Here is a 26,321-nt window from a genome sequence, read left to right on the forward strand (position 1 = left end):
GCCCCAGCTGAGCCACTTCCACCTTTTGTGACTTCAGACAGGTTACTTAGTACTACTGGGCCTACTGATCTCTATATTAGGGATTTAAAGAAAAAAACTCCTAACTACCTCCTGTCCCAAGGGTTAGATGAATTAGCAAATGTAAGGCACTCAGAACACCTGACCCACAGGAGTGTTTACAAAAGTTCAGATGGAAGAGAAAGGGAGGGGAGTGCCCTCCCGGAGAGGAGAGGCCAGGCAGGGAATGCCTCGGGCAGAAGATGGACTGTGGCAGAAGAGGAGAGGGTGGGGTGGGGGGGAACCAGATGCTGAAATGTTTTTGCCAGAAGGGAGGCCACCGCCAAGTTCTGGGACAAGTGGTATTAATCATGACTCCTGAGGGACCCCCTACCACCTACCTACCCTGTGCTGGGCGCTTCGCACACAGTGTTGCTACTCTCAGATGACCTCTTCCAAGTGCATAGTCTTCTTGCCAGCCGGGCAGCCGAGGCTTGACCGGGTTACACTTGAGTCCCTGGCTCTCCCTGCCGGTCACTGGGGGATTCAGAGTTTGAACCCACATCCATCTGACCTCAAAGCCTCTGTGCCGTGGAGCCTTGATTCCATTACTTTGTGTGGCACGAGTTTCTAGCCAGCTTGCAGCCAGCCCCCTGGGTTCTAGGTAAATCTGAGCAATAAGCAGCTTAATGCCAAGATAATGAGCAATCGAATTAATAATGAGCAAGAGAATTTCTGGAAGGTGAGGGAGAGATAAGAAACCATTAAGAAAAAAGGGTTGATTCTAGGGAGGTTCCTGGGAGTTGGATGATTGAGAAAGTTTTTGTTTTAACACTTTTTGAGACTCTGAACCTTTTGCAGTATCTGCAAGTAGTCTATTTTTTAATTTTTTAAAAAAGATTTTATTTATTCATGATAGACACAGAGAGAGAGAGAGAGAGAGGCAGAGGGAGAAGCAGGCTCCATGCAGGAGCCTGATGCGGGACTCGATCCCGGGTCTCCAGCATCATGCCCTGGGCCAAAGGCAGGCACTAAACTGCTGAGCCACCCAGGGATCCCCCTATTTTTTAATTTTTAAAAAATTGTGGACTGTGTGTGAAACTCCTTGAAAGTGAGAACCGATTTCATTCCTATGTCCATCTCCTCGGGCCCTGGAGCAGGGACCTCACATGCAAGTACTGGGTGCCTGCGCTTGGGGTGGCCTTCTTGGGTTTCCCAGCCCTGCTCTGGCCTGGCTGTACTGCTCACCTGCTGGGCCACTGTGGCCTAGCTCTTGCCTCCTCCTTGACGTGAGAGTGTTGGCCTGAATAAGCTCTAAAGCCCCCTCATCAGCTCCTTATGTTCTCAGATTCTGTGACCGGAATGCCTTCCTTCGAGAAGAGCCTCTCCTTCATGCTCGGCGCTCACTCTGTGTCAGAAGGGCCTGGCAACCGTGATGTTCTTTCCCGTGTTTATTTATTCTTGGATCTTCCTGAAGCCGTTTCACCCCCAGCTTTCATCTTCTCTGCCAGCCCCCATGCAGAGTCAAGCTTTGTCCTGCTTGTGTCAGGGAAACAGAACCAGAGCCACGATGTGGGGGTGTGGAGGGAGCCAGCCCTGAACCCGGGCCCTGGCCTCCTGCCACTGCCTGCTTTCCCCTTGCCCGCCGGGGCCCAGGCCTTCCTGCTACTCTGCTTCAGTGAATCAGGAGATCAGAAAGGTGGGGACAGCCTCAAAAAAGGCATCAGAGGCCTCGGCAGGGGGCTTCTGGGTGGCAGTGCTCCTAGGAAAGCCCTCCTCGTGGGAGAGCAGGTGAGCGGGCTGGGCTCATCTTTCCAGCCCCCTTGCGTATGCCTTGGGGTGAAGTGACATCTGTGGGGTAGGGGAGGCCCAGGCCCACAAAGTAGGAGTGGGAGACCAGCTTGCATAGGTGTTCAGGGGGCCCTTCTGGCTGCCCTGGGGGTTTCTGAGAGAGGGGGTGGACCCACTGGGGCAGTATTTCTGGGGCTCTTTGGTTCTGTGCGAGGTCAGGTGTGCCAGTTTGGGAATATAACTCGGTAGGCCCAGGTGCCTCGGTGCCAAGTAAACAGCCTCTTCAGTCCAACTACAGTGGCTTCCAAAGGTAGAAATAGGGGGCAGCCAAGGAATCCAGAAAGGAGAGCTCTCCGCCTTGGCTGGGAGCCATGCAGAGAAGGGTCTAGGCCTAGGTAGTGTTTAGTCCCATGAGTCCATTCACTCCTGATTTTGTCTCTCTGGCCCCAGAGTAGTGGTTAACAGCACCCTGAGAGGGGACAATGAGAACAAGTGTCTCCCAGATAAATCATCGCTAAGCCTGCACCTGCAGGGTGTTCACCCTGTGGGCTTAGTTCACCCATTAGCTGGGGTCCCTGAGATACGTTTCCTCTCTCTGGGACACAGGAGGTTTTATTTTTGTTGCTTTAGGCTCTTCGGAACTCAAAGGCCGTCAGCACAGAGCCAGGGAGTTGGGGGAGAAGCAGAACTTTTTCCAGGAATTGCTTTTGGAAGCAGCCCCTGTTGGCAACACGCACACACACATGCGTGCGTGCTCCCAGCTTTTCTGAACACGGTTTCTATCATAGATCATCATCATAAAACAGCCCTTTGGGCTCAGTAATAAACACTCCAGAGTTCAGGGCCATTAGTTTTTCTCCTATCCAGAGAGTGCATGGTGTCCTGAATCCACGGTTACCAGGGGAGCAGGGCTTGGCTCTGCTCCCCAGCGTGGTTGCTGCTGACCAGCCTCAGGCAAGGACCGAGGGCGTATAGGACAGAACTCCCAGTGGGGGGGCTGGAGGCGCCAACTCTGGGCCTGACACAGCCCATGGGAGCGTAGTTCAGACACCTTTCCTGGGGGACCAGGTCCTGCCAAAGGAAGAGGCAGTCCCACGAGAGTGGGGGTTCCCACGTCCCCGGGGAGACGATGCTGCCTCCCCCAACCAGTGTTCCTTGGGGCTCACAAACCTTGAGAAATCTTCATGCCACGTCCTAGGCAGGGGACCAAGCTGGGTGTGGGGGGGTCCGTGACCCCTGAGTCGCTCATTCCTAGTAGAGCCTGGCGTGTGTGCAGCAAGGTGTTAGGTGCAGACGGGCACGGCTTGCGAGTGACCCCACGGAGAGCATCGTTAGTGGGGCGTTGAGGTGGTGGACACAGTGGGTGCTGTGGGAGGGCGCAGTAGGGAGGTCGGGGTGAGCTTCCGGAGGAAGCCAGGGGGCTGGTGCGCGCAGAGTTTGGATAGGTGGAGCCGTCCTTCCCCACCAAACGTCAGCATCTGGACCTTGGGCACTGGCGTTTGAGGGCAGCCAGGGGGAGGCTCTCTGTGCCTAGAGCTGCCCCCTCCCCCAGCGGTGCCTGCCTGCAGGGAGTTCTCCTTTCTTCAGCTTCTGGAAGAGGAACTGTGGCTGCCCCTAAACACAGACCCAGAAGAGCAGCACCTGCCACTTGCTATTCAGACAGTATCCCTTCTGCCCTAGCGCTGGCTGGAGGAGGTCTTCTGTGTGTCCACCAAGTGCCACTTCCAGGTGGCCTTCCAGCCTCCCGGACTCCTGTCCCCTCGGCCCTGAGCTGGGACAGCAGAAGGGAAAGGTGTCCGTCTTGGACAGGGAACCTCAGATCTCGTCTTTGTCCTTCCCTACCTCAGTGGGCCGCTGGGCTACCTCGTGCCTCCCCCGCTGGCCGGCTTGCGACCTACCATGGGGTTTCATGGGTTCTGAATGGGAAGAGGGGGGCGGGTTCTGGTCTTGGCCTATGAGCCTGGGAGAGGTGACCATTTCCAAAAGGAAAGACCTCTATTTCAGATGATCCCCCCACCCCTCAAAAAAAAAAAAAAAAAAAAAAAACGCTGAGAGGTTCTTTTTTTTTTTTTTTTTTTAAGATTTTATTTATTTATTCATGAGAGAGACTGAGACACAGGCAGAAGGAGAAGGAGGTTTCCTGTGGGGAACCTGATGTGGGACTTGATCCCAGGACCCTGGGATCATGACCTGAGCCAAAGGCAGACGCTCAACCCCTGAGCCACCCAGGTGCCCCGAGAGGTTCTTATCTATTGGAGAAAGAGGACACGGGACAGGGCAGCAGGAGGAAAGGGATTCCTTGGCTGTCTTCCAGACCTGCTACTTCACAGCTCTCACCGCTTCTGGCTTGACCTTCAGGCCATGATCCAGTCCCTCCCCAACTGTGGAAGGCTCCCCATTCCCACCTGCTCCTATCTGCTCCCACCTGGGAAGCCTCTGAGCAGCCCCTGGCTACCCTTCCCTGGGCCTGCCTGCTTCTCCCCATCTCCCTCCTGGTAGCCTCGCCAGCAGCGCTCTCCCACCTCCGGCCACCTCCCCTGCCGGTTCTCTTGCCCTTTGGGGTATGGAACCCCGGGCCCTGGAAGGATGGTATCTGAGCACACCTATGAGGGCTGAAGGCACTGTTGGGTGGACTGGGCTGCAGCAAGGCAAGATGCCTGAGTCACTGCATGAGCTGGATGAGGAAGAGAGGGCTGGCAGGTGCTTTCATAGGGCATGGGAATTTGAGGAAAATAATGGGGCGCAGTCTTCGCTTTTTGGTTAGTTTCTGATGTGGGTGCTGGGTTTGGGGTGCTAAGGCTGGAGTGGGGCCTCTTGCTGGGGCGGGAAGCCCACCTGGCCCGGCCCTCTCACCCCTTCCCCACCCCTTCCCTGCAGCCCCTTCATGCCCTCTCTCTTCTCTCTACAGATGGGACCCAGGTGAGCCCGGGTGCCCACTGCCCCAGGTCCCCTGGCACAGGTAAGAGGCGGGCCTGAGGGAGCCCATGGTGGGGAGTGCCACATGAGGCTGCAGAGGACATGGGAAGGGCAAGGAGCTGAGGGGCGAGAGAAGCAGGGTAGCCAGCTGCTGGGTGCGAGGGTTGGGAGGTCGGGGTTCCGTGCAGGGGGTGTGGTGAGGAGTGGGGTAAGAGGGGGCACCTCTGGGTCTTGGCTGGTCCCACTGCTGGGGAGCACAACAGGAAAAGGAAAGGCAGGATGCTCTTCTTGTCCTTGCTGGCTGCAGTGAAACAGGAAGGCAAGTAGGAAGCTGAAGTTTACACTCAGACCCCCGCCTCGCATCAGGCTCTGGGCGAGGCGCCTGCTTCTTGTCTGTTGGCTGCAGTCCTCAGCCGGGCCCTGCAAAGTGGGCACGGCAGCCCTCGCAGGTGGAAATGCCCCCTGCTGCCCAGGTGGGAGGGGAAGGACCCCTCCCCTTCGTTCTCTCCGTGCCCCTCGCCTCCTCTGCTGATGGGCTGCGCTGGGACTTCGCTGCGGCCTGGTTCAGGACGTGCCGGCGGGGCTGGGGCTGGAGTGGCTCACGGCTGCCCCTCTTTAACCCCTGCCGGTGTCCACGGAGGGCCTGCTGGCTGCCTGGCGCCTAACGGTTAGGTATGGCAGGGAGAAGCGAAGGCCTGCACCCTCTTTGCGTCACTCCTGGTTGTCCAAAAGCTTATAGGAAGGTTGGGGAGATAGGACACACCAGTAAAAAGGGAAACCGGAGTAGAACCCAGAACGTAACCAGTGCCAAGTGAGGGCACAACAGAAATATTAAATTCATACCTGTTGTCATCATGTAGTCCTCCTACACGTGTAATAACCAAAAAAAAAAAAAAAGAAATTGGAAAAAGAAACACTGATGAACCTCCTCTCTGTGCCAGGACACCTTCCTGGGCATTTTCGAGGGGGACGGATACAGCGATTGATTCATTGATTCAACCAGTATTTGCTCGGTTCTTGTCACGTGCCAGGTACTGTTCTAGGTGCTGGGATAGTGAGAAATGTACAAACCAAGTTCCTGCCCTTGGAGCTGAACTGCGACGGTACCTGCCCATGCTGGGCTTACAGGGCACCGACCTGCCAGCGGGATTGGAATCCAGAGGCAGGAGGGACGCGGGGCCGTGGGCCGAGTGCAGGGAAGAGGGAAGATTGGTAGGAAGGGTAGGATATGGAAAAGTAGAATCCGAGTGCCCAGGACGGTCCCGCCGGCGGGGGGTGGGGGTGGGGAGTGGGTCATGGAGTAAAAGCTCACAGGTAAAAGGTGCGTGGGCTTGTGACGGGATAGGAGCTGGTGGCAGAGGCGAAGGGCTGTCTTCAGATGTAGGAGACAAAGAGAAGCTGGCTTAGCACCAGGGAGGGGAGACCCCCAAATGCCAAATGATCCCGAGCTGTGTTCTCTGGGGTGCCAGCGGGGCCCCTCCCAAATTCTTGGCAGCCTTGTGCTCTGGAGGCCGTGGCGCCCCGTGCTCAGAGGGAGGGATGGGCCTCTCACTCTGTGTCAGGCTAAAGCAGCTAGCACCGTGTCCTGTGGCCTGCTTTGGGGTCTCTGAAGTCCCTCTTACATCGTCAGGAGAGTTACCCCAGGAAGCCAGGACACCTAAGACCCTTAGGTGGGAGATCTAAGATCCTTCCTGGCAGGAGTGTGTTAAGAGAGTGTGTTATCAGAGGTCTGGATTCAAGTGGAATGAGAATCTGGGTTCCCCGGGTGGATGCATGAACGAGGGGTGGGGACGTGGAAGCCGTGTGTCGCCCGCTGCAGGGCTCATCTGGGGGCACAGCCGTCCCCTCTGGCCTCTTGATATCTGGAGAGTCGTGTGGGGACCTCCCTGCGCAGCTCCTCTCTTGTCTCTATCTCACGATCGGAGAATGTTAGAACGGATGCCCCTTAGCAGCAGCCCACTGCAGACCCCTCTTCCTTTGTCCAGTGAGAAACCCCCATGAGGGGTGGTGACTTCCTGAAAGTCCATGGGAAAATGGAGGCAGAGCACTGGCCTTGGCAGGACCACAACCCATGCTCATTGTGCCTCTTGCCTGGCGGCTTTGGAGAGGTCCCTTCCGCTGAGCCTCAGTTTCCACATTTGGGGTAATGGAGTAGCGATAACCACCTCCCAGGGCCTATGGGGGCTTCAGGGTGAAAGGGCTTTGCAGACGTGCCTGCACCTGTGCTTGGATTTAAGGTAACGGGGAGTAACGGTTGAATTGGGCCCGGAGACTGTTCTCTGGCTCCCCGGCTGGTGCTCCATCACGGTGCCTTCTGGCCGCCCTGAGCCTTGGGCGCAGAGGCTCCCTGTGGCTGCCCTGACGGGGGGTGCCTAGAGTTGTTGGATGAGCTGAAGGAGGCCTCTCCGGAAAGGTTTCCCCAGTTGGGTGCTCTGTCCTAGGGCACCTGCTCTCCCCCCCACTGCTTCCCCTTCTCCACGATAATGGCCCTGCAGACACTCTACCTCCGAGCATCTCCAGCTGCTCCATGCAGCCTGCCCAGCTGGCTGTGTGGGCATAGAACCCGGTCTGGTGGCTAGTTATAAATAGCTCCTGCCCCCACGGCCTTGGGAAGGTACTCCTGGGTGTGGGTGCAGGACACTCGAGAAGAGGCGGCTGAGCTTGAGGGAACCCGGAGCAGGCCCCCAGGGCACAGGGCCAGTGAGCTGCCAACAGGGCTGTGCAGGCTCAGGGTGGTGGGCCAGGGCTGGCTGTAGGTTTAAGGAACTGTCTCTCTTTTTTAAAAGTTTTTATTTATTTATTCATGAGAGACACAGACACAGGCAGAGACAGAAGCAGAGGGAGGAGCAGGCTTCGTGTGGGGAGCCCGATGCGGGGCTGGATCCAGGATCCCGGGATCACACCCTGAGCCCAAGGCAGACCCCCAACTGCTCAGCCACCCAGGTGTCCCAAGGAACTGTCTCTTCATCCTGTGGCCTAGGATTGAGTATGGGAGGGTGGCCACTGGGAGAGCCCCTGAGGCCCTCTGGGGTTGGAGGCTGAACAAAGGGGACTGCTTGCCGGGGGCATAGCTGTCTTTGAGCGTGGTTCATTAGGGGACAGCCTGGCCATATTCACTCCAGAGGAGAGGGGAAGGAGATGGCGGGGCCTAGAATGTTCCCCCATAGGGCTTGCAGCCCATCACCGTATCCTCCCAGCTCCCGCCCTGGAGAGGCAACACGTTTAGTGGAAAAGCAGTGCTCGGAGTCAGAAGGCGCCTTCGGGCACTACCTCCGAGCATGGTACATGACCACGTGGTTACATGACCTCCTTCCACCCGGTAAAAGGGAACCAGACTCCCCTACCTCGTGCGTACAGGCGGCCCAGCGGGCCTCACCGTGCCCTCTCTGTGCGCCCGCAGGCCTCCCCAGGCCCCGTGCACACACGCCAGGCCCTCAGCCCCAGCCCATGGACCTGCGGGTGGGCCAGCGGCCCCCGGTGGAGCCCCCGCCCGAGCCCGCGCTGTTGGCCCTGCAGCATCCCCAGCGCCTGCACCACCACCTGTTCTTCGCAGGCCTGCAGCAGCGCTCAGCGGAGCCCATGAGGGTAAAGTCAGAGCTCCCCGCACACGAGGCGGCCTCGAGCTCAGCCCCCAGCCCCCCGCCCTCCCTCCAGCCTCCCGAGACCCTCAGCTCAGTCTCCAACTCCTTGCCCCTTCCCCGGGCGGCCGGCCCTGCCCACAGCTCCCCATGGACACGCCGGGGCCCCAGTTGCAGGTGGGGCGGCAGGAGCAAGAGCTGCGGCAGCTTCTCAATAAAGACAAGAGCAAGCGAAGTAAGGATGGAGGCCTCCCGGGCCTGGTGTCCCTGGCCTGGCCGTGGGCGCGCGGGGGCGGGGGTGGGAGCCACGCCGGCCTGGGCCTCCCTGTGCTCGCTGGGCTCTGCTTGTGAATGTGGGGGGGGGGGTGTCTGGAGGCTTCGAGGAAGGGGGTGGGGCCTCAGGCTTGGCTCTTGCCTGGAACTTCAGGGGTGGATGGGCAATGGGCAGACAGTGTGCCAGGGAGGCCACCGTCCGCCCACCCCCAGCCCACTCAGGATTTTCTCCTCCCCCCTCTCGCCCGCTTCCCCCCATAGGTGCTGTAGCCAGCAGCGTGGTCAAGCAGAAGCTGGCGGAGGTGATTCTTAAGAAACAGCAGGCAGCCCTAGAGAGAACAGTCCATCCCAGTAGCCCCAGCATTCCCTACAGGTAACACTCTGCTGTCTTGTGTCCCTACCATGCCCCCTCCTCCCAAAGTGTCAACAAGTGAGCCCTCATCCTTGCTCCCTCTGCCTCCCAGCTGCCCGTCACCAGACCCTTACCCCTCATCTCTAACTGCAATGCTGCCCCAGGCCCTCTCCTCCCACCTGACACCTGCCTCCTTTTCTCCTGTGACTCTCTCCGCACCCCACCTGAAGTCCATCCTAGCTGCCCACCCCTGCCACAGCCATACTATGCTTCCTTGCTTCTTCCTATATGAGTCCCTTCTCTCTCTTTCTTTTATTTTTTATTTTTTTTTAAAGATTTTATTTATTTATTCATGAGAGAGAGAGAGAGAGAGGCAGAGACACAGGCAGAGGGAGAAGCAGGGTCCATGCAGGGAGCCTGACGTGGGACTCGATCCCGGGTCTCCAGGATCCGGCCCTGGGCTGAAGGCGGCGCTAAACCGCTGAGCCACCTGAGCTGCCCTCTCTCTTTCTTTTAAAAGATTTTATTATTCATGAGAAACACACAGAGAAAGAGAGGCAGAGACACTGGCAGAGGGAGAAGCAGGCTCCTTTCAGGGAGCCTGATGTGGGACTCGATCCTGGGACCCGGGGATCACAGCCTGAGCCAGAGGCAGACTCGACCCCTGGGCCACCCAGGTGTCCTATCCCTTCTCTCTTTATGACTTCCCCTGAGCACAAAAATATCCTGATCCCTAGAGTAGTTTCCTCCCACAGGAGACAGAGGCCCCAGGGTGACTGGCTCTCACCCCAACCCTGGGACCGTGGCTCCCATGCCTGGATCAGAGGCCTGCACTGCAGGCTGCCGGGATGGGGGGTGGCCCGGTGCTGCCACCTGGAGATGGCCCCTATTCTTGCGGCCGCACGCACAACGCCTGGCCCTGTCAGCTGCTGCCTCCCCTAGCAGGTCCTGGGGGCCCATGCTCAGAAAGGGCCCTTGCAGAGCCCTTGGCTGCCAGGCCTCTGGGCGTCCCTGCCCCTCTGAAGCCGGCTTGGCCTTAACCCCACAGAACTCTCGAGCCCTTGGAGACGGAAGGAGCTGCTCGCTCTATGCTCAGCAGCTTTCTGCCTCCTGTGCCCAGCCTCCCCAGTGACCCCCCGGAACACTTCCCTCTCCGAAAGACAGGTGAGTGGGACAGGCAGGTGGAGGCGTTCCGGGGGTGGGGGTTAGGGGCGCAGGACATGGGTGGGGAGTGTGGACGGGTCGGAGAGGGCAGCAGAAGGTCGGCCCACAGTGCTGGTCTCCCTGACCCTGCCTTCTCTTGGAGGTGAGCAGGAGGGAGGAGGGTGGTGTGGGGCCAAGTAACGCTGGTGCTCCCGCAGTCTCTGAGCCCAACCTGAAGCTGCGCTACAAGCCCAAGAAGTCCCTGGAACGGAGGAAAAATCCGCTGCTCAGAAAGGAGAGCGCCCCGCCCAGTCTCCGGCGGCGGCCCGCAGAGACCCTGGGTGGTAAGGGGCCGCAGGGTGGGCGGAGGTGGCCCTGGTGTCCCTCTGGGTCAGGTCCCACCCGCACAGGGCTGCAGTGCGTGGTTCCAGAGGATGTGTCCTACACGCTTGCGGGGGCGCTGAGTTGGGGCTGCAAGCCAGCCCCTGCTCCACTGGCTACCCTGACGTCTGCCCGGAAGAAGGGGCACCTTAACAATGTGCCCAAAGGCGCTGGAGGCTAGCGGCGGCCTGCCTGCTTCCTGCCGTCCTGGGAAGAAAGCAGGGAGCAGAGGCCGCCCGCCTCCGGGGAAGGGGGACTGGCCCTGTTCTCCGGGCCCTGGGCCCTGACTGCGCATCCCCGCCCCCAGACTCCTCCCCGAGCAGCAGCAGCACGCCAGCGTCAGGCTGCAGTTCCCCTAATGACAGCGAGCATGGCCCCAACCCCGTCCTGGGCTCCGAGGTAAGGCCATGCCAGGCTGGGCTCTGCGGGGGCGGTTCTGAGGCTCAGCCTTCTTCACAGCGAGCAGCCCTCACCGAGCTGGGGCCGCAGGGTGTGGGCAGCCCGGACCTGAGCCTCCTGGGGCTTCTGGGGAAGGCAGGCCGAGGGGTAGAGGTCTGGGACCAGTGACCCCTGCCCTGCTCCCCATGGCAGGCGCTCTTGGGCCAGCGGCTGCGGCTGCAGGAGACCTCTCTGGCCCCGTTCGCCTTGCCGACAGTGTCCTTGCTGCCCGCAATCACGCTGGGGCTGCCCGCCCCTGCCAGGGTGAGTGGCTGAGGCGCCCTCCCCCACTGCGAGCCCCCAGCTTCTGTCGCTCCCTCCTCCTCCCCCCTCCCCCCAGCACCTCCACTGCTCTCTGGGGGGGGGGATCGTCCCCCCCCCACGCCCACCGTGACTCCTCCCTGCCTCTCTGCAGGCTGATGCTGACCGCAGGACCCATCCGACTCTGGGCCCTCGGGGGCCGGTCCTGGGGAGCCCCCATGCTCCCCTCTTCCTGCCCCATGGCTTGGAGCCCGAGGCTGGGGGCACCTTGCCCTCTCGACTGCAGCCCATTCTCCTCTTGGATCCCTCCGTTTCTCACACCCCTCTGCTGACCGGTGAGTTCCAGGGCTTCTCCAGGGGAGGGGCTGGTCCCTGCATCCTGCTCAGGGCCCAGCTCGGGAAGGGGCCTCTGGCCCCTTGTGCAGCCCCCCACCCTGCGTGTTTCCCTGCTGAGCCCCTGCCCCTCTTCTCCCCCACCCTGACCGCCACTCCCCCCTGCCTCTGCTGCCTTCCATTCCTCCCTTTGGTTCCCTCCTTATGCCCCACCCCCACCCCGTTCTTTCCAGTGCCCGGGCTTGGGCCCCTGCCCTTCCACTTTGCCCAGTCCCTACTGACCACCGAGCGGCTCTCTGGGTCGGGCCTCCACCGGCCACTAAGCCGGACCCGCTCAGAGCCCCTGCCCCCAAGCGCCACCGCCCCCCCACCGCTGGGCCCCCTGCAGCCCCGCCTGGACCGTCTCAAACCGCACGTCCAGCTGATCAAGGTGAGGGGAACTGGCTAGGGGAGGTGATGAGGGGTTGCTTCAGTGGGGCCCTAGGGAATGAAAGAAGGGGAGGCTTAGGAAGGGCTGGGACCTGGAGGGCCAGAGAGAGTATATGGCTCCTGAGGGCCAAGAGCTGTGTGGCCGCTCAAGTCCCAGCAAGATGAGTGGCCACCCAGCCCAGGCCACCAGGGCCCGCCACACCCTGCCTTCCAGCCTGGCTTCTCAGTGGACATCTCCCCTCCCCAGAGGCCAGCCAAGCCAAGTGAGAAGCCCCGACTGCGGCAGATACCCTCCGCTGAGGACCTGGAGACAGATGGTGGGGGAGTGGTGCCAGTGGGGGATGACGGCCTGGAACACAGGGAGTCAAGCCATGGGCAGCACGATACCAGAGGCCCGGCTGCTCTCCAGCAGCACCAGCAGGTAGGGTGGTGCCCGCGTCCCTGGGAAGGTGTAGTCGGGAGACTCTGGGACCTGGCATAGATGGAAGGGGCGGAGCTAGGTTATCGGTGCAGGAGACAACCCTGGGACCCATGGTTGTCCTTCCAGAGCCACACCAAGGTGCAGACACACACGTACCCATGCACACGGGTGCATACATATGCTTACACCCTCTGGCAGCCTGCCAGTCTCAGCGCGGGGAGCCACGTCCCTTGTCCAGTGGTGAGGCTGGCCTTTCACAGAGCGGTGCACATCCCTGCCCTAGTACCTCTCCCCTGTGACTGGTTGTACCGTGTCCATGAAGGGGGCCGGGACAGGAAATGGGGCAGAGCCAGGCACCAACGCTTCAGCCAGGGTGCTCTCACAGTGTGAGTCAGGCCGTGGGGTGTGAGTTTGCTAGGGCTGCTGTAACAAGTACTACAGACCAGGTGCCGAAAATGCAGGAAATTTTCTCCAGCTTCTGGAGGCTGGAAGGCGGACACCGGGGTTAGTTCTTTCCAAGAGCTCTTCCGGGCCTCTCTCCTCGGCTGTAGATGGCTATTTTCTCCCTGTGTCCTCACATCATCTTCCCCCTATGCCTGCCTGTGTCCAACTTTTCCCTTTTTATAAGGACAAAAGTAGTTATCGGATGGAGGCGCACCCTAATGACCTCATTTTAACTTGATTACCTCTGTAATCACCTGTTTCCAAATAAGGTCACATTCTGAGGTACTGGAGCAGGGCTCAGGACTTTGTTGAATAGGAAGTGGTGGGGACACAACTCAGCCCATGGCATGTGGCAACAGTCCACACGTGTGCAGTGGCTCACGCAGGTCCCTGTGTCCCTGGGCAGTTGGCCCGAGGCCCTTTACCTGGGTTCTGGCTTTGGATTCCCAAGGGTTCAAAGAACTCTGGTGGCACAGGGTGGTCATTCTGGGCCACAGACCTTCGAGGGTGGCAGTGGGGAGGTGCCGAGGGTTCCGAGATCAAAAGCCAGAGCCCAGCCAGGAGGCAGGGCTAGAAGCATCCTGGAATCTCTCCCGGAAGGGGCCTGCCTGGAGGTTTCCAAGGTCTTGGGCAGAAGCACATGGAGCAGAATCTGGAGCCCTGGAGACTGAGGCCCCTTGCGTTCCTCAGGTGTTCCTGTGGGAGCAGCAGCGACTGGCTGGACGGCTCCCCCGGGGAGGAACTGGGGACTCTGTGCTGCTTCCCCTGGCCCAGGGCAGTCACCGGCCCTTGTCCAGGGCTCAGTCGTCCCCGGCTGCACCTGCCTCCCTGCCGACTCCAGAGCCCGCCAGTCAGGCCCGTGTCCTGCCCAGCTCAGAAACACCTGCCAGGACCCTGCCGTTCACCACAGGTAGGGCCTAGATCAGAGTGAGGCAGGACAAGGGGCTGGGAGCACACGGGGGCCCAGGCACAAGTCCGTGTCGTGTCATGACGCCCCTCAGGACGTTCTCGGAGGCTACGGAGTGCTCTCTTGGCCCTGTTAGATCTGCGTGGCATCCACGGCGCAGGCCGAGTGGGTGGTCGTCCTCGTTTTGCAGACGAGGAGACCTGGGTTCGGGAAACCAAGGTGACAGGCTCACGGTCAAAGAGCAAGCTGCCGGTGGAGCCAGGTTGAGAACCCGCGTCCCCTGACAACTAGTTCAGACCTTTAAAAATACTTATTATGGCTGCTCTGTTTGCAAAAAAAAGCTCCAGAGCATTTTTGAAACATTGAAAAATACAGAAGTACCTAAGAATAAAATAAAAATCACCAGCCAGCATCCCACCAGCCCGGGCAGCCTCTCCTGAAGCTGCTGTAGTTCAGCGCCACCTTCGTCCCCGCTGTACACAGATACTGTACTCACACTTGTGTGTTGTGCCCCACTTTGTTCTGTGAGATGTTACAGGTGCATCATGATGCAATTAACCTTTATTTATTTTTTTACTTTTTTAAAGATTTAATTTATTCATGAGAGACACACAGAGAGAGGCAGAGACATAGGCAGAGGGAGAAGCAGGCTCCATGCAGGAAGCCCGATGTGGGACTTGATCCTGGGAATCCGGGATCACAACCGGAGCCAAAGGCAGACACTCAACTGCTGAGCCACAATTAACCTTTAAAAGCAAGATTTTCATAGTATTTCATCACAGTATTTTATTTATTTATTTTTTTGAAGATTTGTTACAGGGTTGAACAGCTAGGTGGCTTCTGATTTTTTTCTTCCTGGTGTGAATTCACTTGTTCCTAAATCTTCACTCGTCCCTGGCATTGTTTCCCGAGGGCTGCTCTTAAGGAGTGGCATCCCTGGGTCAAGTGATGTGAGCATTTTGAAGATCCTGATGTCCCGAGGCGTGCTGACAGAGACCCACCCGCCTGCACAGGGCCCTCTAGGCGTCCCGCTGGTCGGGCTGAAACAGTCACTTCCCCAAAACTGCATCTGTCTTGTCACATGGCCCCAGGTCACTGTGGGCTTCCCAGCTCTTGGTTTGGGGGTTTCTGAGGAATTCTTTCTCTTCTCACTCCCCGTTGGCAGCCTGTCTGGGTCATGACATCTAGGGTGAGACCCCGTTAGGCTGTGAGCTCTTGAGGTCTTGGTAGCCATCCCGAGTCATGGGAGGAGGGCCAGTGTGGCAGGAAGGCAGTGGCTGTATGGCAGCAGTGTTGGCTGGGGCATGTGGGGTGGGGAGGAGCTGAGGCTGCCCGGGCAAGAGGCTGGGGTGTGTGGTATGAAGGGCCAAGGGGCAGGATGGGGTATGCGGCACTGTGTGTGTGGGGGTGGGGTGGGGGGTTCAGGTCAGCCTGTACGTGGGTGTGAGTGTGTGCAGCCATGCAATGGAGGGGAGGTGCGGGGGCTTCCCCGGGCCTGGGCCCTGAGCCGGGCTCTCGGCAGGGTTGGTCTACGACTCGGTGATGCTGAAGCACCAGTGTTCCTGCGGGGACAACAGCAGGCACCCGGAGCACGCGGGCCGCATCCAGAGCATCTGGTCCCGGCTGCAGGAGCGGGGCCTCCGGAGCCAGTGCGAGGTGAGGATGCAGGGTGGGGGCTGCGCAACTGGACGAGGCAGGCGTGTAATGGAAGGAAGGGGGCGGGAGGCCCCGGAGCCAGTGTGAGCGGAGGGCCCGGCGGGTGGTGGTCACGGCAGGGAGGCGGCGAGCAGGGGCTCAGGAGCTCTGCGCACCCTCCCTCAGTGTCTCCGGGGCCGGAAGGCCTCCCTGGAGGAGCTGCAGTCGGTGCACTCGGAGCGGCACGTGCTCCTCTACGGCACCAACCCGCTCAGTCGCCTCAAACTGGACAACGGGAAGCTGGCAGGTAGGGGCCCAGGGGCGCCTGGGACCTGCACACGTCCCCTGACCCACCCAGTCCACCCGTGCCCTGTGTTCTCTTGTCCCGGCTCCACACAGCCTGTCCCTCCAGCATCCTGGGTGTCCCCACCCCTCCCTGGTCCCCCTGCTGTCCCCCACCCTGTGCACCCGCCTCCAGCCCTCTTCAGGGCTCTCTGCTCCCAGGCAGGCCGGGGCCGAGGGGCTTCAGCTCACACACACTGGGCTTTCCCCACAGGGCTCCTGGCACAGCGGATGTTTGTGATGCTGCCGTGTGGTGGGGTAGGGGTAAGTGTGCCCGGGGGGTCTTGAGCGGCCATTGCCTTGGGTTCTCGGAGCTTCCCCGCTTCTGTTCTCCCAGGCCCAGCCCCTACCTGCTTGTTCTTGTGGTCCTGCCAGACCCACTGGGCCAGGGGCTGTCCCCTAATGCTCCTCTGCCAGCTAGAAGCTCCCTATGGACAGGTGTGTCCTCCACCCATCAGTGTCTCCTGAGTGGGGGGCCCTTTGGCTTGCACCTAGAAGGTGTTTGGTAAATGCTGAGTGAGGCTCAAGGAGCAGGGGATCGTCTCCCTTCGTAAGACCCTGGTGGTGGTCGGGATCCGCCCTTCCTCACACGCCGGCCTGGCCCCCGGGGCTGTGGGGGTGCCTCCAGTGTCCTCGGTGACCCAGGCCGTTCTCTCCCCCAGCCCGGCGTCCCCTCGTCCCCGTTCAGTCTGCTTAGGGGGCTCCCTGCCTCCTCTGGTGGTGCCCCTGCAGGAGTGTGGGGGCAGGGGACGGAGGCCTAGTTTTGGAGGGAAGTGGGAGCCGTAGCTGGGGGGCTGTTTGGGAGCCAGTCAGTGTCCTGTTCACAACTTCCCATTTCTTGCCACTTTCTGATTTTTCCAACTGTTGTTGCTTCTGTTTTCTCCTCCCTCCTCTCCCTCTGTCTCTCTCTCTCTCTCTCTTTCTCCAGCCTCTTGCGACTCTCTCTGCCTTCCTCGCCTCTCTTGGTCCGCCTCGCCCTCCCCATCTCCCCATCATGCCCCCCGGCCCCTCCCTAGCCTTGAGGCCCAGGGACTGGGTTTGGGGGGCCTCCCAGCCTGGGCTAGGGGCCCTGAGTGGAAGACAGTGGTGCAGACGGCCCCTCGAGCTCCGACCGTCCCGCAGGGCCTGAGCAGAGTCAGCTGGGGCTTAAAACCCCCTCCCGGTCCAAACCCCAAGTCCCGCCCAGGTAACGCCATGCCCCCTCCTCTGACCGGGGAGGCAGGCGCGATGCTGCCGGCAGAGTGCTGGCCACATACGGGCTGGTGATATGGACTGAAGCTGGGAAGGAGAAGTCATGCTGGGATTGGGGGACACAGGAGGCCTTGCCTTTGGGTGGTGGGGCACTGGGGAGGCAGCACTGTCTGCCCAGCTCCCTGCCCCTGGGGTCCTGGCCGTGGGGTGGGCACCGCCCAAGTGGGCCCTGGCTCCTGTGGGGCGGGCCTCGGATGATGCAGGCCCTGACTCTGGCCCCCACAGGTGGATACCGATACCATTTGGAATGAGCTGCACTCCTCCAACGCAGCCCGCTGGGCCGCCGGCAGCGTCACCGACCTCGCCTTCAAAGTAGCTTCCCGTGAGCTAAAGGTAGGAGGTTGGAGTGGAAAGTGGGTAAGCCACAGAGGATGTAGCAGGACGCGGGGCAGAGGGGAAGGCCAGACCCAGAGCCCTAGGCCTCTCGCTCCTCCTGCCCGGATATCCCCACAGGGTTTTGGAAGGGAAATTGAAAGCTCTGGGGACCAAGCTGAAACTCGAACCTTTATGCTCGTCCTGATGCTATTGGGTAGGGAGTCAAGCTACTGGTCTCTAAGAGAGCCAGGGTCCTAATTATTCAGGATCACTTAACACACAGACCTGCTGTATGACCACTGGGAGGCTGCACAGCATCTCTGGACTTTTGTCCATTGGCAGATTGGTCCTTGGCAATCCTGAGGTCTTTCTGGTTTTGTTTTTAAAAGATTTTATTTATTTATTCATGAGAGACACAGAGAGAGAGGCAGAGACACAGGCAGAGGGAGAAGCAGGCTCCCTGCAGGGGGCCCCTTGCAGGACTCGATCCCGGGACCCTAGGATCACGACCTGAGCCAAGGGCAGATGCTCAACCACCCAGGTGTCCTTTTATTTATTTATTTTTTTAAGATTTTATTTATGGCAATCCCAAAGCTAGGGTTGGTGCCTGTGCGTGTTTGCTCTGGGCTGAGCGCCTTACAGGGGCTTGTGCTGAGGCCCGCACGCACCCTGCACTGTTGAAGTTGAAGAGCTCACAGCCCAGGGTGCTCACCTGTTCAGCGTCCTGGCTCCTCCTCGGGGATGGGGAGGGGGGCATGCAATCCAGAGCTCAGCGCTGGGCTTTAAGGTCGGGCTTCACCCCTTTACAAGTGGGCAGCTTCCCATAGTTATTTCACTTGCCCAAGCTTCAGATTTCTCCTCAGCTGTGAACTGGAGACAGTCACGTCTCTTCTGGAGGTGTTGTGAGGACTAGATGACATTTAGCTCAGAGAGATGTCAGGATGAAGTCCTGCGTTTATAGAGTGCCGGGGCCCGGTGCCGGCCGTGTAGCTTTTACCCAACAAATAGTAGCTGTTGGTATGAAGTGATAAGAGGCAGGACACTCCCGGGTGGGGGGTTTGTGTTCACGGCCAGTCTAAAAGCAGAGGATGTGCAGCCTGGGGGGCCAAGCCTCGGGGCGCCTCAGATCCAGCCTGGCCACGTTCAGAGCTGCAGACAGCTAGTGTCCTATGGCCTCTACTCAAGGGATGAGCCTGGGATTGTGGGCAGCTTCATGGAGATGTGGGTCCAGGTGCCGGCCGTTTGGCTGACAAGCATTCTTTCTGTTTCCAGAATGGTTTTGCTGTGGTTCGGCCCCCAGGACACCATGCAGACCATTCCACGGCCATGTAAGGTTGGGGGGAGGCTTGGATGGGGGTGAGATGGGGGCATTCCCCCTCCGTCCCCTGAGCCCTCTGGGGCTAGGAGGCTGGAGAGATGGAGACATGAGGTGGGGTAGCGGGGATGGGCTCTCAGAGCCTCTCTCCCCTCCTCCCAGGGGCTTCTGCTTCTTCAACTCCGTGGCCATCGCCTGCCGGCAGCTTCAACAACAGGGCAAGGCCAGCAAGATCCTTATCATGGACTGGGTAGGTCCCGGTTCCTAGCCCCTTCGGATCCGAGAGCCCAGTGGAAAGAGCCCTGAGCCTGGCATCGGAGGGTCTGGCTTCCTGTTTCTAGTTCCACGTTAGCCTCCTGAGCCTCCACTTCCCTCTGTAAAATGCGGGCGAAGATAAGCCCCACATGGGGGGGGCTGCCAGGGGGCCCTCAACCATCACAAACTCCCACAGCGGGAGAGCCTTTCGAATGCTCTTCGGCCTCCACTGGCTTCTTCCTGCGGATATCATAATTGCCACATGTCCCCTCCAATCCCAGTAGTAGCCGGTAACCTCAGTGTGTCCCCAGTCATGTCCAGACACGGCCGTTTGACCTGCGATGTGTTTGATTCTAACTGTAGCCTGGTTTGCGATGAGGAATGTGAGCTCAGAGAGGTTAAGTAACTCGCACATAGCCACACATCTCGTAACTCCCGAGACTGGGATTTGAACCCACTTAGCTCTGGAGTCCATGGATCTAACCAAGCCGTACCACTCTGCACCAACATCTGTGAACGGGGCGTTCCTCTGCAGAGGTTGAAGACAGCGGAGGAACTCTCCACACTTGTGCCCACGCGCCATCCTGTGACTTATTACCAAGTGTCGGGCCACAGCTCTTCCTAGGGGCAGGCCCTGGGCCTCATGGACCCGCCCCTCTGTAAGCAAGCTGGCTTTCTGGTCACCTGCACCACTCTATGACCTTGGACAAGACACAGTGGCGGAGGTCCCTGGCACGCGTCGTCCTGGACTCTTCTCTCTTGTGCCATACATTTCTTGTTCCCGCTGGCTGGCCGGCCCTTGGCAGGCCTCCTTCCCCCTTCAAGGGTCTCAGGGGATCTCCGCCCATGTGCAGGGTTGTGCACACACATGTGCACACTTGGAGGGGCTGAGGCCCAGACTTGGGAGCCCTTAACAGCGGTCCTTACTCCTGGTGTAGGGACCCGACCCTCAGAAGAGGGCCCCTCAGAACCCTTCCAGCCTGCACCTGTCTCCGTCCGTGTGCTTTCAGGACTTCCCTGACCCTTTGTCCCTCTCCCCGCACAGGACGTTCACCACGGCAACGGCACCCAGCAGACCTTCTACCAAGACCCCAGTGTGCTCTACATCTCCCTGCATCGCCATGATGATGGCAACTTCTTCCCCGGCAGCGGGGCCGTGGATGAGGTAACGACACGCTCCCTTCCAGCCCCGTTGACTCTCCCTCATGGCCCTGCCTCTGCCACAACTAGCTGTGGGATCCTGGGCAGGTTGGTTAGCCTCTCTAACCCTTCGTTTCTCCATCTGGAAGTGAAGAGGCCAGATGGGCTGGTCTCGCCACACTGGCATCCCGGGATTCCTCTCCTGGGACTCTGCCCTCGTCTTATCTCCCTTGCTTCCTCTTTTCCAGGTGGGAGCGGGTAGTGGTGAGGGCTTCAATGTCAACGTGGCCTGGGCAGGAGGTCTGGACCCCCCGATGGGGGATCCTGAGTACCTGGCCGCCTTCAGGTAAGGCTCTGGGTGCCCAGAGGAGGTTTCCTAGTGAGGCCACCCTTCCCTGCCCCTTTGCCCAAGGGCACCAGGCCAGAGGTGATTGGCTGCCTTGGCAAACTGTCCTCATCCAGTTACTGGGGCGGGCCTCCCAGGCTGAGACGAAAGGAGAAGCCCTGTTATACTGGCCACTAAGAGCCTCCAGTCCCCATGAGAAGACAGGAAACGCAGAATGAAAAAGTCAAGGGTGCTTTATAAAGTCACGTGTTACCAAGAGCCAGTGTTGAACTGAGTGCTGGAGGGTAGTCAGGGTGGGGGGAGCCTAGCTGCCACATCAGGCAAGAAAGCTGCCTGGAGGAGGTGGGCTTTGTACCGCAGATAGGGAGTCGAAATTGTGGAGAAAGAAAGCAGGTGCTGTTGATATTGGAAGAGTTACTTAGGAAATGGCATTCTAGGGCAGCCCAGCCGGCTCAGCGGTTTAGCGCTGCCTTCGGGAGGGCCTGATCCTGGAGCCCCGGGATCGAGTCCCGCGTCGGGCTCCCTGCATGGAGCCTGCTTCTCCCTCTGCCTGTGTCTCTGCACTTTCTCTCCGTCTCTCATTAATAAATGAAAAAAAAAAAAAAGAAATGACATTCTAGAAGAGGGTTTTTGGGCTCAGTTGAGGAGCTCTTATATGTTTCACTCCAGGGCACCCCATTTGGGAGAAGAGAACCCTGGAAGTGGTCTCAAATACTTCTCTGGAAATACTCTCCGTGAGGGCTAATTCTGTAGGATCCCTGGACTGGGCTTCCTAGCATCTGTGTACCCCAAGCCCAGGGCTTCGAAACACATCAAAATGAACCCCAGAGTTGGGTGAGGGATGGTGGGAGGCAACTGAGGGGGCTGGCAGGGGCAGAGGATGAAATAATGGATCTGGATGGCCCAGGACCTCAGGAGAGTCAGCTCGCAGGTGGGGAGGGGTGAGGTGCGGTCAACTCAGTCCAAAGTGGGTAGCAGCTGAGTACCAGTGGTTTCCGGTCCCCAAGGCTTAGTGATCTGCTCCCACTGTGGCCCTGCCCAGTGCCCCCCAGGCACCCCTACCAGTGCCCCCCCACACACACACACATACTTTCCTTCCCTTTGGTGCCCCATCCTTGATTCCGTCCTGCCTTTTGCCATTGAAGAGCTCTGGGTGGCTGAGTCCTTAGGCTGTGCTAGGGATATGGGTGGCCAGCCAGGTCAAGGAGGTTAGAGGGATCCATTTATCCTGCTGGGCGATCAGGTGGCTTGGGGTCTTAAGAGCAGGGTAACCACAGTAAACCTGGTGGGGAGGGGCCTCTGCCCCTGGCAGCCCTGCACAGAGTGATGAGCCCCCGCATCTGGCACCCTCACAGGATGGTCGTGATGCCCATCGCCCGAGAGTTCTCTCCGGACCTGGTCCTGGTGTCAGCTGGGTTCGATGCTGCCGAGGGTCACCCAGCCCCACTGGGTGGCTACCATGTTTCCGCTAAGTGTAAGGAGAGCCCAGCCCGGGGGGAGATGGAGGGAGGGAGGGGTAGGCTGGGAGGGGAGGCACTGCCAAGTCCAGCGGAAGGTGGCAATGGCCGGCCCAGGGTCACAAGTGAGGACTGGCGTGTGGCAGCTGGCCCTGGCATTCCCTGGGCCCTCCTAGCTGAGCCTTACCCAGAACCCTTTGCATGACCAGGGCAGTCACCATGGGAGGCCTCAGCTACCATCTGGGGACTAAGTCTGGTGGCCAAAAAGCTCAGCCGTAGGGCCCCCCTCTCCCCCCCACACACCCCAGTTGTGCCATTCCCGGCTGGGTTGGCAGCTTCTCCTGGGGGAGGATGGGGAGGAGCAGTGTTCTTAGAACAGAGGGACTCGCTCAGCCTGCTGGGCCCCAGGGCCCGGGGGCCAAACAGAAGATGGTGAGGCTTAGTGGAAGACTGGCGGGAGTCCAAGCCCTGGCTTCTCGTCCCGGCCCTGCCACTTAGTAGCTGTGGGCCTGCTGCAAGTCCCTTAAGCTCTGCAGGCCTTGACTGGGGCATAGGATAGGTTTTACCCAGGAGTCCATGTGAAAGCCCTTGAAGCGGTAGAGGTGTATGCATCTGATCATTATTTATAAAGGAGGACGCCCTCCACCCTGCCTCTCCTGTTCCTCCCCACCGAACCGTCTAGGTTTTGGGTACATGACGCAGCAGCTGATGAGCTTGGCGGGCGGTGCGGTGGTGCTGGCCTTGGAAGGTGGCCATGACCTCACAGCCATCTGTGACGCTTCTGAGGCCTGTGTGGCTGCTCTTCTGGGCAACAAGGTAAGCTGCCCCCCCCCCCGCCCCCACATCTGTGCATCTGTAGGGCAGGGGTGGCAGGCCTAGAACGAGGGGGACTAAGGGGTGCCCCTTCCCCAGGTCAGATCTAGGACCCAGGTTTCCAGCCTTAGGCAGAGCCAGGAGCACATGAGTATTTGTGCCTGGAAAGCCAGGGCCCTTGGCAGTGGGAGAGAGCTGGGCCTGTGCGTCCCTACGGGCTGATATGCTGTTTTCTATTGTAGGTGGATCCCCTCTCAGAAGAGGGCTGGAAACAGAAACCCAACCTCAACGCCATCCGCTCTTTGGAAGCCGTGATCCGGGTGCACAGTGAGTACAGAGAGAGGGCACCCACTGACCCCAGACTTGGGAGAACCTCCAGGGTCTGCTGCCCTCAGTAACCCAGGCCCTATGGCCTCCAGTGCCCACCAGGCAAGGGGCTCCACTGCTGTGCAGCAGTGGGCTTCCTCTGAATCACCCCCACAGTAATGGCGGGACTTCCTCCCTCTCCATGTTGGGTACTCCTGGAGCCCTCCGGGTGGATCCAGTGAGGACCATCAGTCCATCAGGGGGGACCCCCTGCCTCCTCAAAGGCAGGACCGGCCTCCCATCCCCAACCTCAGCCCTAGGCCAAGGCCAGGCTGGAGCAATAGACCTTTTGCCAAAAGCGCTGGATCCTAGTTTGACCCTCAGTCCTGTCCATGGGGATCTTGGGAGCTTTGCCTGCTTTGGGGGCTTAGAATAACCCTACATTTGGGGGTGCTTGGGTGGCTTCATCGGTTCAGCATTCAACTCTTGATTTTGGCCCAGGTCTTGACCTCAGGGTCATGAGTTGAAGCCTTGCATTGGGCTCTGTGCCCAGTGTGGAGCCCACTTAAAAATAAATAAATAAATAACCCTACGTATGGAAAGCATTTTGAATTTTCACCTTTAACCTCCATGGAGCACTTAATGTAAAGACCCACGTTCACTGCTAGGGATGCAAAAACGAATGAAGTCGATTTCCCCACATCCAGGGCCAGTAGGGGAAGTGTGCATAACAGTAAAGATGCTGCTAGTGCTTTGCGTGGAGTCTTCACCCCGGGGCCAGGCTCTGGGCTGGGCATGTCCTGTGGACGTTATGTGCCTACAACAGTAGGCAGGATGGTCACGTCCATGGCTAGCGGAGGTGGTGGAAGCCCAGGGCGGGTAGGTGACTTGCTGGTGGCCCCACAGAGCAGCCATGGTGGCAGTCAGCTCTGTGCCATGTCCCTCCCACGTCCCACACTGTCCTGTCCTATGTGTTGGGCTGAGCATCACGGGGGGGCTGTGCATGAGTGACACCCTGTGTTCCAGGAGGCTGGGGCTCGGGATCTGTGAGGTGGTCTGAGATAGACTCCATCTAGGGAAGAGTGAGCTCTACTGGTGCTCTTAGGGACCCCATGCTGTGGGAATGGGTCAGAGGTGGGCTCTCGCCCGCAGGCGTAGGAGAATGGCTCGGGTACCTGCTGGGGCCTCTTCGTAGCCTCACCGGGTCTGGTCTGCTCACCCTGTCAGGGCTACGGGGAGTCAAGTGAGGGAAAGTGTTATGTTGAGGGTAGAGGCAAGGGAGAGCGCTGACCCCAAACTGAGGATACGCCCATACGCCCACTGACGGGGTCCCTTGGCTTTGAGAGGTCCAGCCTCGTATCATCAGTCTAGGATGCGCGGTGTGGCAGGGTGGAGGGGCTTGTTTCTCTAACCCTTTCTGACTCTCGGCTTCTTGGCCCAGGTAAATACTGGGGCTGCATGCAGCGCCTGGCTTCCTGTCCAGACTCCTGGGCGCCCAGGGTGCCAGGGGCCGACACAGAAGAAGTGGAGGCAGTGACCGCACTGGCATCCCTGTCCGTGGGCATCCTGGCTGAAGAGCGGTAATGCCCGGCCCCCAGCCCACAGCCTCTCCACCCCTCAGACCCTCCCCACCCAACGACCCCAGATCCTAGCACAGCCACCCCAGCCTTCCCCGCTTCCCAGCATGCAGCCCCTGCCCCCTCAGCATGCCCACCCTTGTGTCTCCCTCCCCCAGGCCCCCGGAACAGCTGGTGGAGGAGGAAGAGCCTATGAATCTCTAAGGCTTCACAACGGATTCGCCTGCCCACCCCTGCCCTTCGGACCTGGTTCTCCTCTAGCCTCTGGCACAGTACCCAGTCCCCGGGTCTACAGAGGGCCTTCGGGCAGGTAGTTGGGGCCAGAGCACAGCCCCTTGCCAGTCACCCCAAGGAGCCTGAGCAGGGCCCTGCATCTAGGATAGGGACCAAAGAGGACCCGGGGAGGAGGCCAGCTGGGCAGCCAGCCCCACCTCAGTAGGGCTCTCTCAAGAACAGAGTCGACCCCTTTGGGGTCCAGGCCCCTGGCTGGGCCCCATCCCTCAGGACTGCACAGAGGAGGACTAGCTCGGTCGGGCCCACCGATAACCACTATTCTTCATGGCTCTGTAGACCCTGGGCTTTGCACATGGCCCCAGGCTCCACGCAGAAATGTGAACTTGGCCTCAGCCAGGGTGGCCCTCCCTAGGCTCTGAGGGCTGAGCTGGAGTATGGGGGGGGCGGGGGGAGGGAGGGGGAGTGCAGGGGCATCCCTCTTGCCTGCTTCCTCAGATGACTCTGGAAGCTTCCCCCACCCCCCGCCCACCCCCCACCCCACCCCCCGCCACTGGGTAGGGAGACAAAGCTCCTTCCGAGAGAGCAGTGGTCGGCAGGCCTCCCATCGGGTCCCAACCCCTGCCACAGGCCCCCCTCCATCAGCCATCTCAGTGCCCTGGCGGAGCCGACAGGTGCTCTGGGAGTTCCGTGCTTCCTGAGCCGATGGTGCCAAACTCTTCATCTCCCCTCAGCGGCACAGCGTGACCGCCAGGGGCCCCTCGGTCACCGCCCCCCTCCGTGAGCCCTCTCTCTTTCTGGGGTCTCCCTCACCCAGCTCTCACTCCTGCCCCACATAGGACTAGCCTGGCTGAGGGGAAAGGGGTGGGAGAGTGGATGCAAGACACAGGGGAGGGGAGGCTGCCCTGGCAAAGTCTTCAAGGCTTCTGGGGTCCTGGCCTGGGGCCAAGAAGGAAAGTGTTTGTGTGCGTGTGAGAGAGAGCGTGAGAGTGTGTGTGTGTGTGTGTGTGTGTCCCCCAGGACCACCATACCCTGTGTATGTATGCATGTTTTTGTAAAAAAGAAAAAAAAATAAGAAAAAAAAGGAAAAAAAATCTGAACAATAAATGTTTTATTTGCTTTAAAGATGCCTGTGAAAGGGCCTCTGGGGAGGAGGGGTGTTCGGTGGGTGAACAGCTGTACCTCGTGCGCACGCGTCTCGTTTACTGTGGGAAAGGGCCCAGGTCCCCCCTCCGGGGCAGCTCCCTTGCAGAAAGAATCCCTTCTGAACACACCCTGGCCGACCCCACTTGCCCCGCCTGGGGGTAATAGAGCGGCAGCGGCTTTGGGCTGAGTCCAGAGAGAGCAGGCCTGCCGAGAGGGTGGGATGGAGATGCACAACCCGGAAGGCATCCCCTGAGGGTGGTGAATCCGACCTACCTGGGTTCAGGTCCCAGCTGGGAGCTCAGGTAAGTCACGTCACCTCCTGGGACCTCTGTTTATCAGCTAAAGGCTCCAGAAATAGACTCTGTTATGGCCCCTTCCTGCTCAAATGCATCATGACTTCCTAACATAATGAGCCTAGAAGAGACGATGCATGAGGCAACAGGCTGGGACAAGCTCCTCCAATCACTGGAGAGGAAGGTGCCAGGCTGCCGGGGCCTGTCTTTACAGTTCTGAGCCAGCCAGGCTCCT

The 26,321-nt window shown here is 59.6% G+C and overlaps 1 protein-coding gene across 12 annotated transcripts in view; it reads left to right on the forward strand.

The window, feature by feature from the left end:
- The window catches only part of HDAC7 (histone deacetylase 7), a 37,789-nt gene extending 12,017 nt beyond the window's left edge, over positions 1-25,772 (forward strand). For 4 of the 12 annotated variants that reach the window (XM_072765451.1, XM_026000187.2, XM_026000188.2 and 1 more), the window contains 25 exons: positions 4,697-4,747; positions 8,105-8,289; positions 8,427-8,517; positions 8,817-8,928; positions 9,956-10,071; positions 10,269-10,394; positions 10,739-10,830; positions 11,023-11,133; positions 11,285-11,465; positions 11,697-11,893; positions 12,140-12,313; positions 13,448-13,667; positions 15,187-15,320; positions 15,486-15,606; positions 15,856-15,905; positions 17,118-17,225; positions 18,480-18,535; positions 18,685-18,772; positions 19,823-19,942; positions 20,166-20,263; positions 21,619-21,737; positions 22,403-22,536; positions 22,776-22,860; positions 24,281-24,419; positions 24,575-25,772. In XM_072765451.1, the coding sequence (XP_072621552.1) occupies positions 4,697-4,747; positions 8,105-8,289; positions 8,427-8,517; positions 8,817-8,928; positions 9,956-10,071; positions 10,269-10,394; positions 10,739-10,830; positions 11,023-11,133; positions 11,285-11,465; positions 11,697-11,893; positions 12,140-12,313; positions 13,448-13,667; positions 15,187-15,320; positions 15,486-15,606; positions 15,856-15,905; positions 17,118-17,225; positions 18,480-18,535; positions 18,685-18,772; positions 19,823-19,942; positions 20,166-20,263; positions 21,619-21,737; positions 22,403-22,536; positions 22,776-22,860; positions 24,281-24,419; positions 24,575-24,620 (2,954 nt within the window). In that variant the 3' untranslated portion in view covers positions 24,621-25,772. Of the gene's footprint in view, positions 1-1,752; positions 1,789-4,696; positions 4,748-7,509; positions 8,290-8,426; positions 8,518-8,816; positions 8,929-9,955; positions 10,072-10,268; positions 10,395-10,738; positions 10,831-11,022; positions 11,134-11,284; positions 11,466-11,696; positions 11,894-12,139; positions 12,314-13,447; positions 13,668-15,186; positions 15,321-15,485; positions 15,607-15,855; positions 15,906-17,117; positions 17,226-18,479; positions 18,536-18,684; positions 18,773-19,822; positions 19,943-20,165; positions 20,264-21,618; positions 21,738-22,402; positions 22,537-22,775; positions 22,861-24,280; positions 24,420-24,574 lie in introns of those variants that run through there. The other 8 variants (XM_072765454.1, XM_072765459.1, XM_072765457.1 and 5 more) reach the window with 5 other exon arrangements.
- The last annotated feature ends 549 nt before the right edge of the window (positions 25,773-26,321 follow it).

The sequence above is a fragment of the Vulpes vulpes genome, chromosome 8 (assembly GCF_048418805.1).
Source record: "Vulpes vulpes isolate BD-2025 chromosome 8, VulVul3, whole genome shotgun sequence".
Lineage (NCBI taxonomy): Eukaryota > Metazoa > Chordata > Mammalia > Carnivora > Canidae > Vulpes > Vulpes vulpes.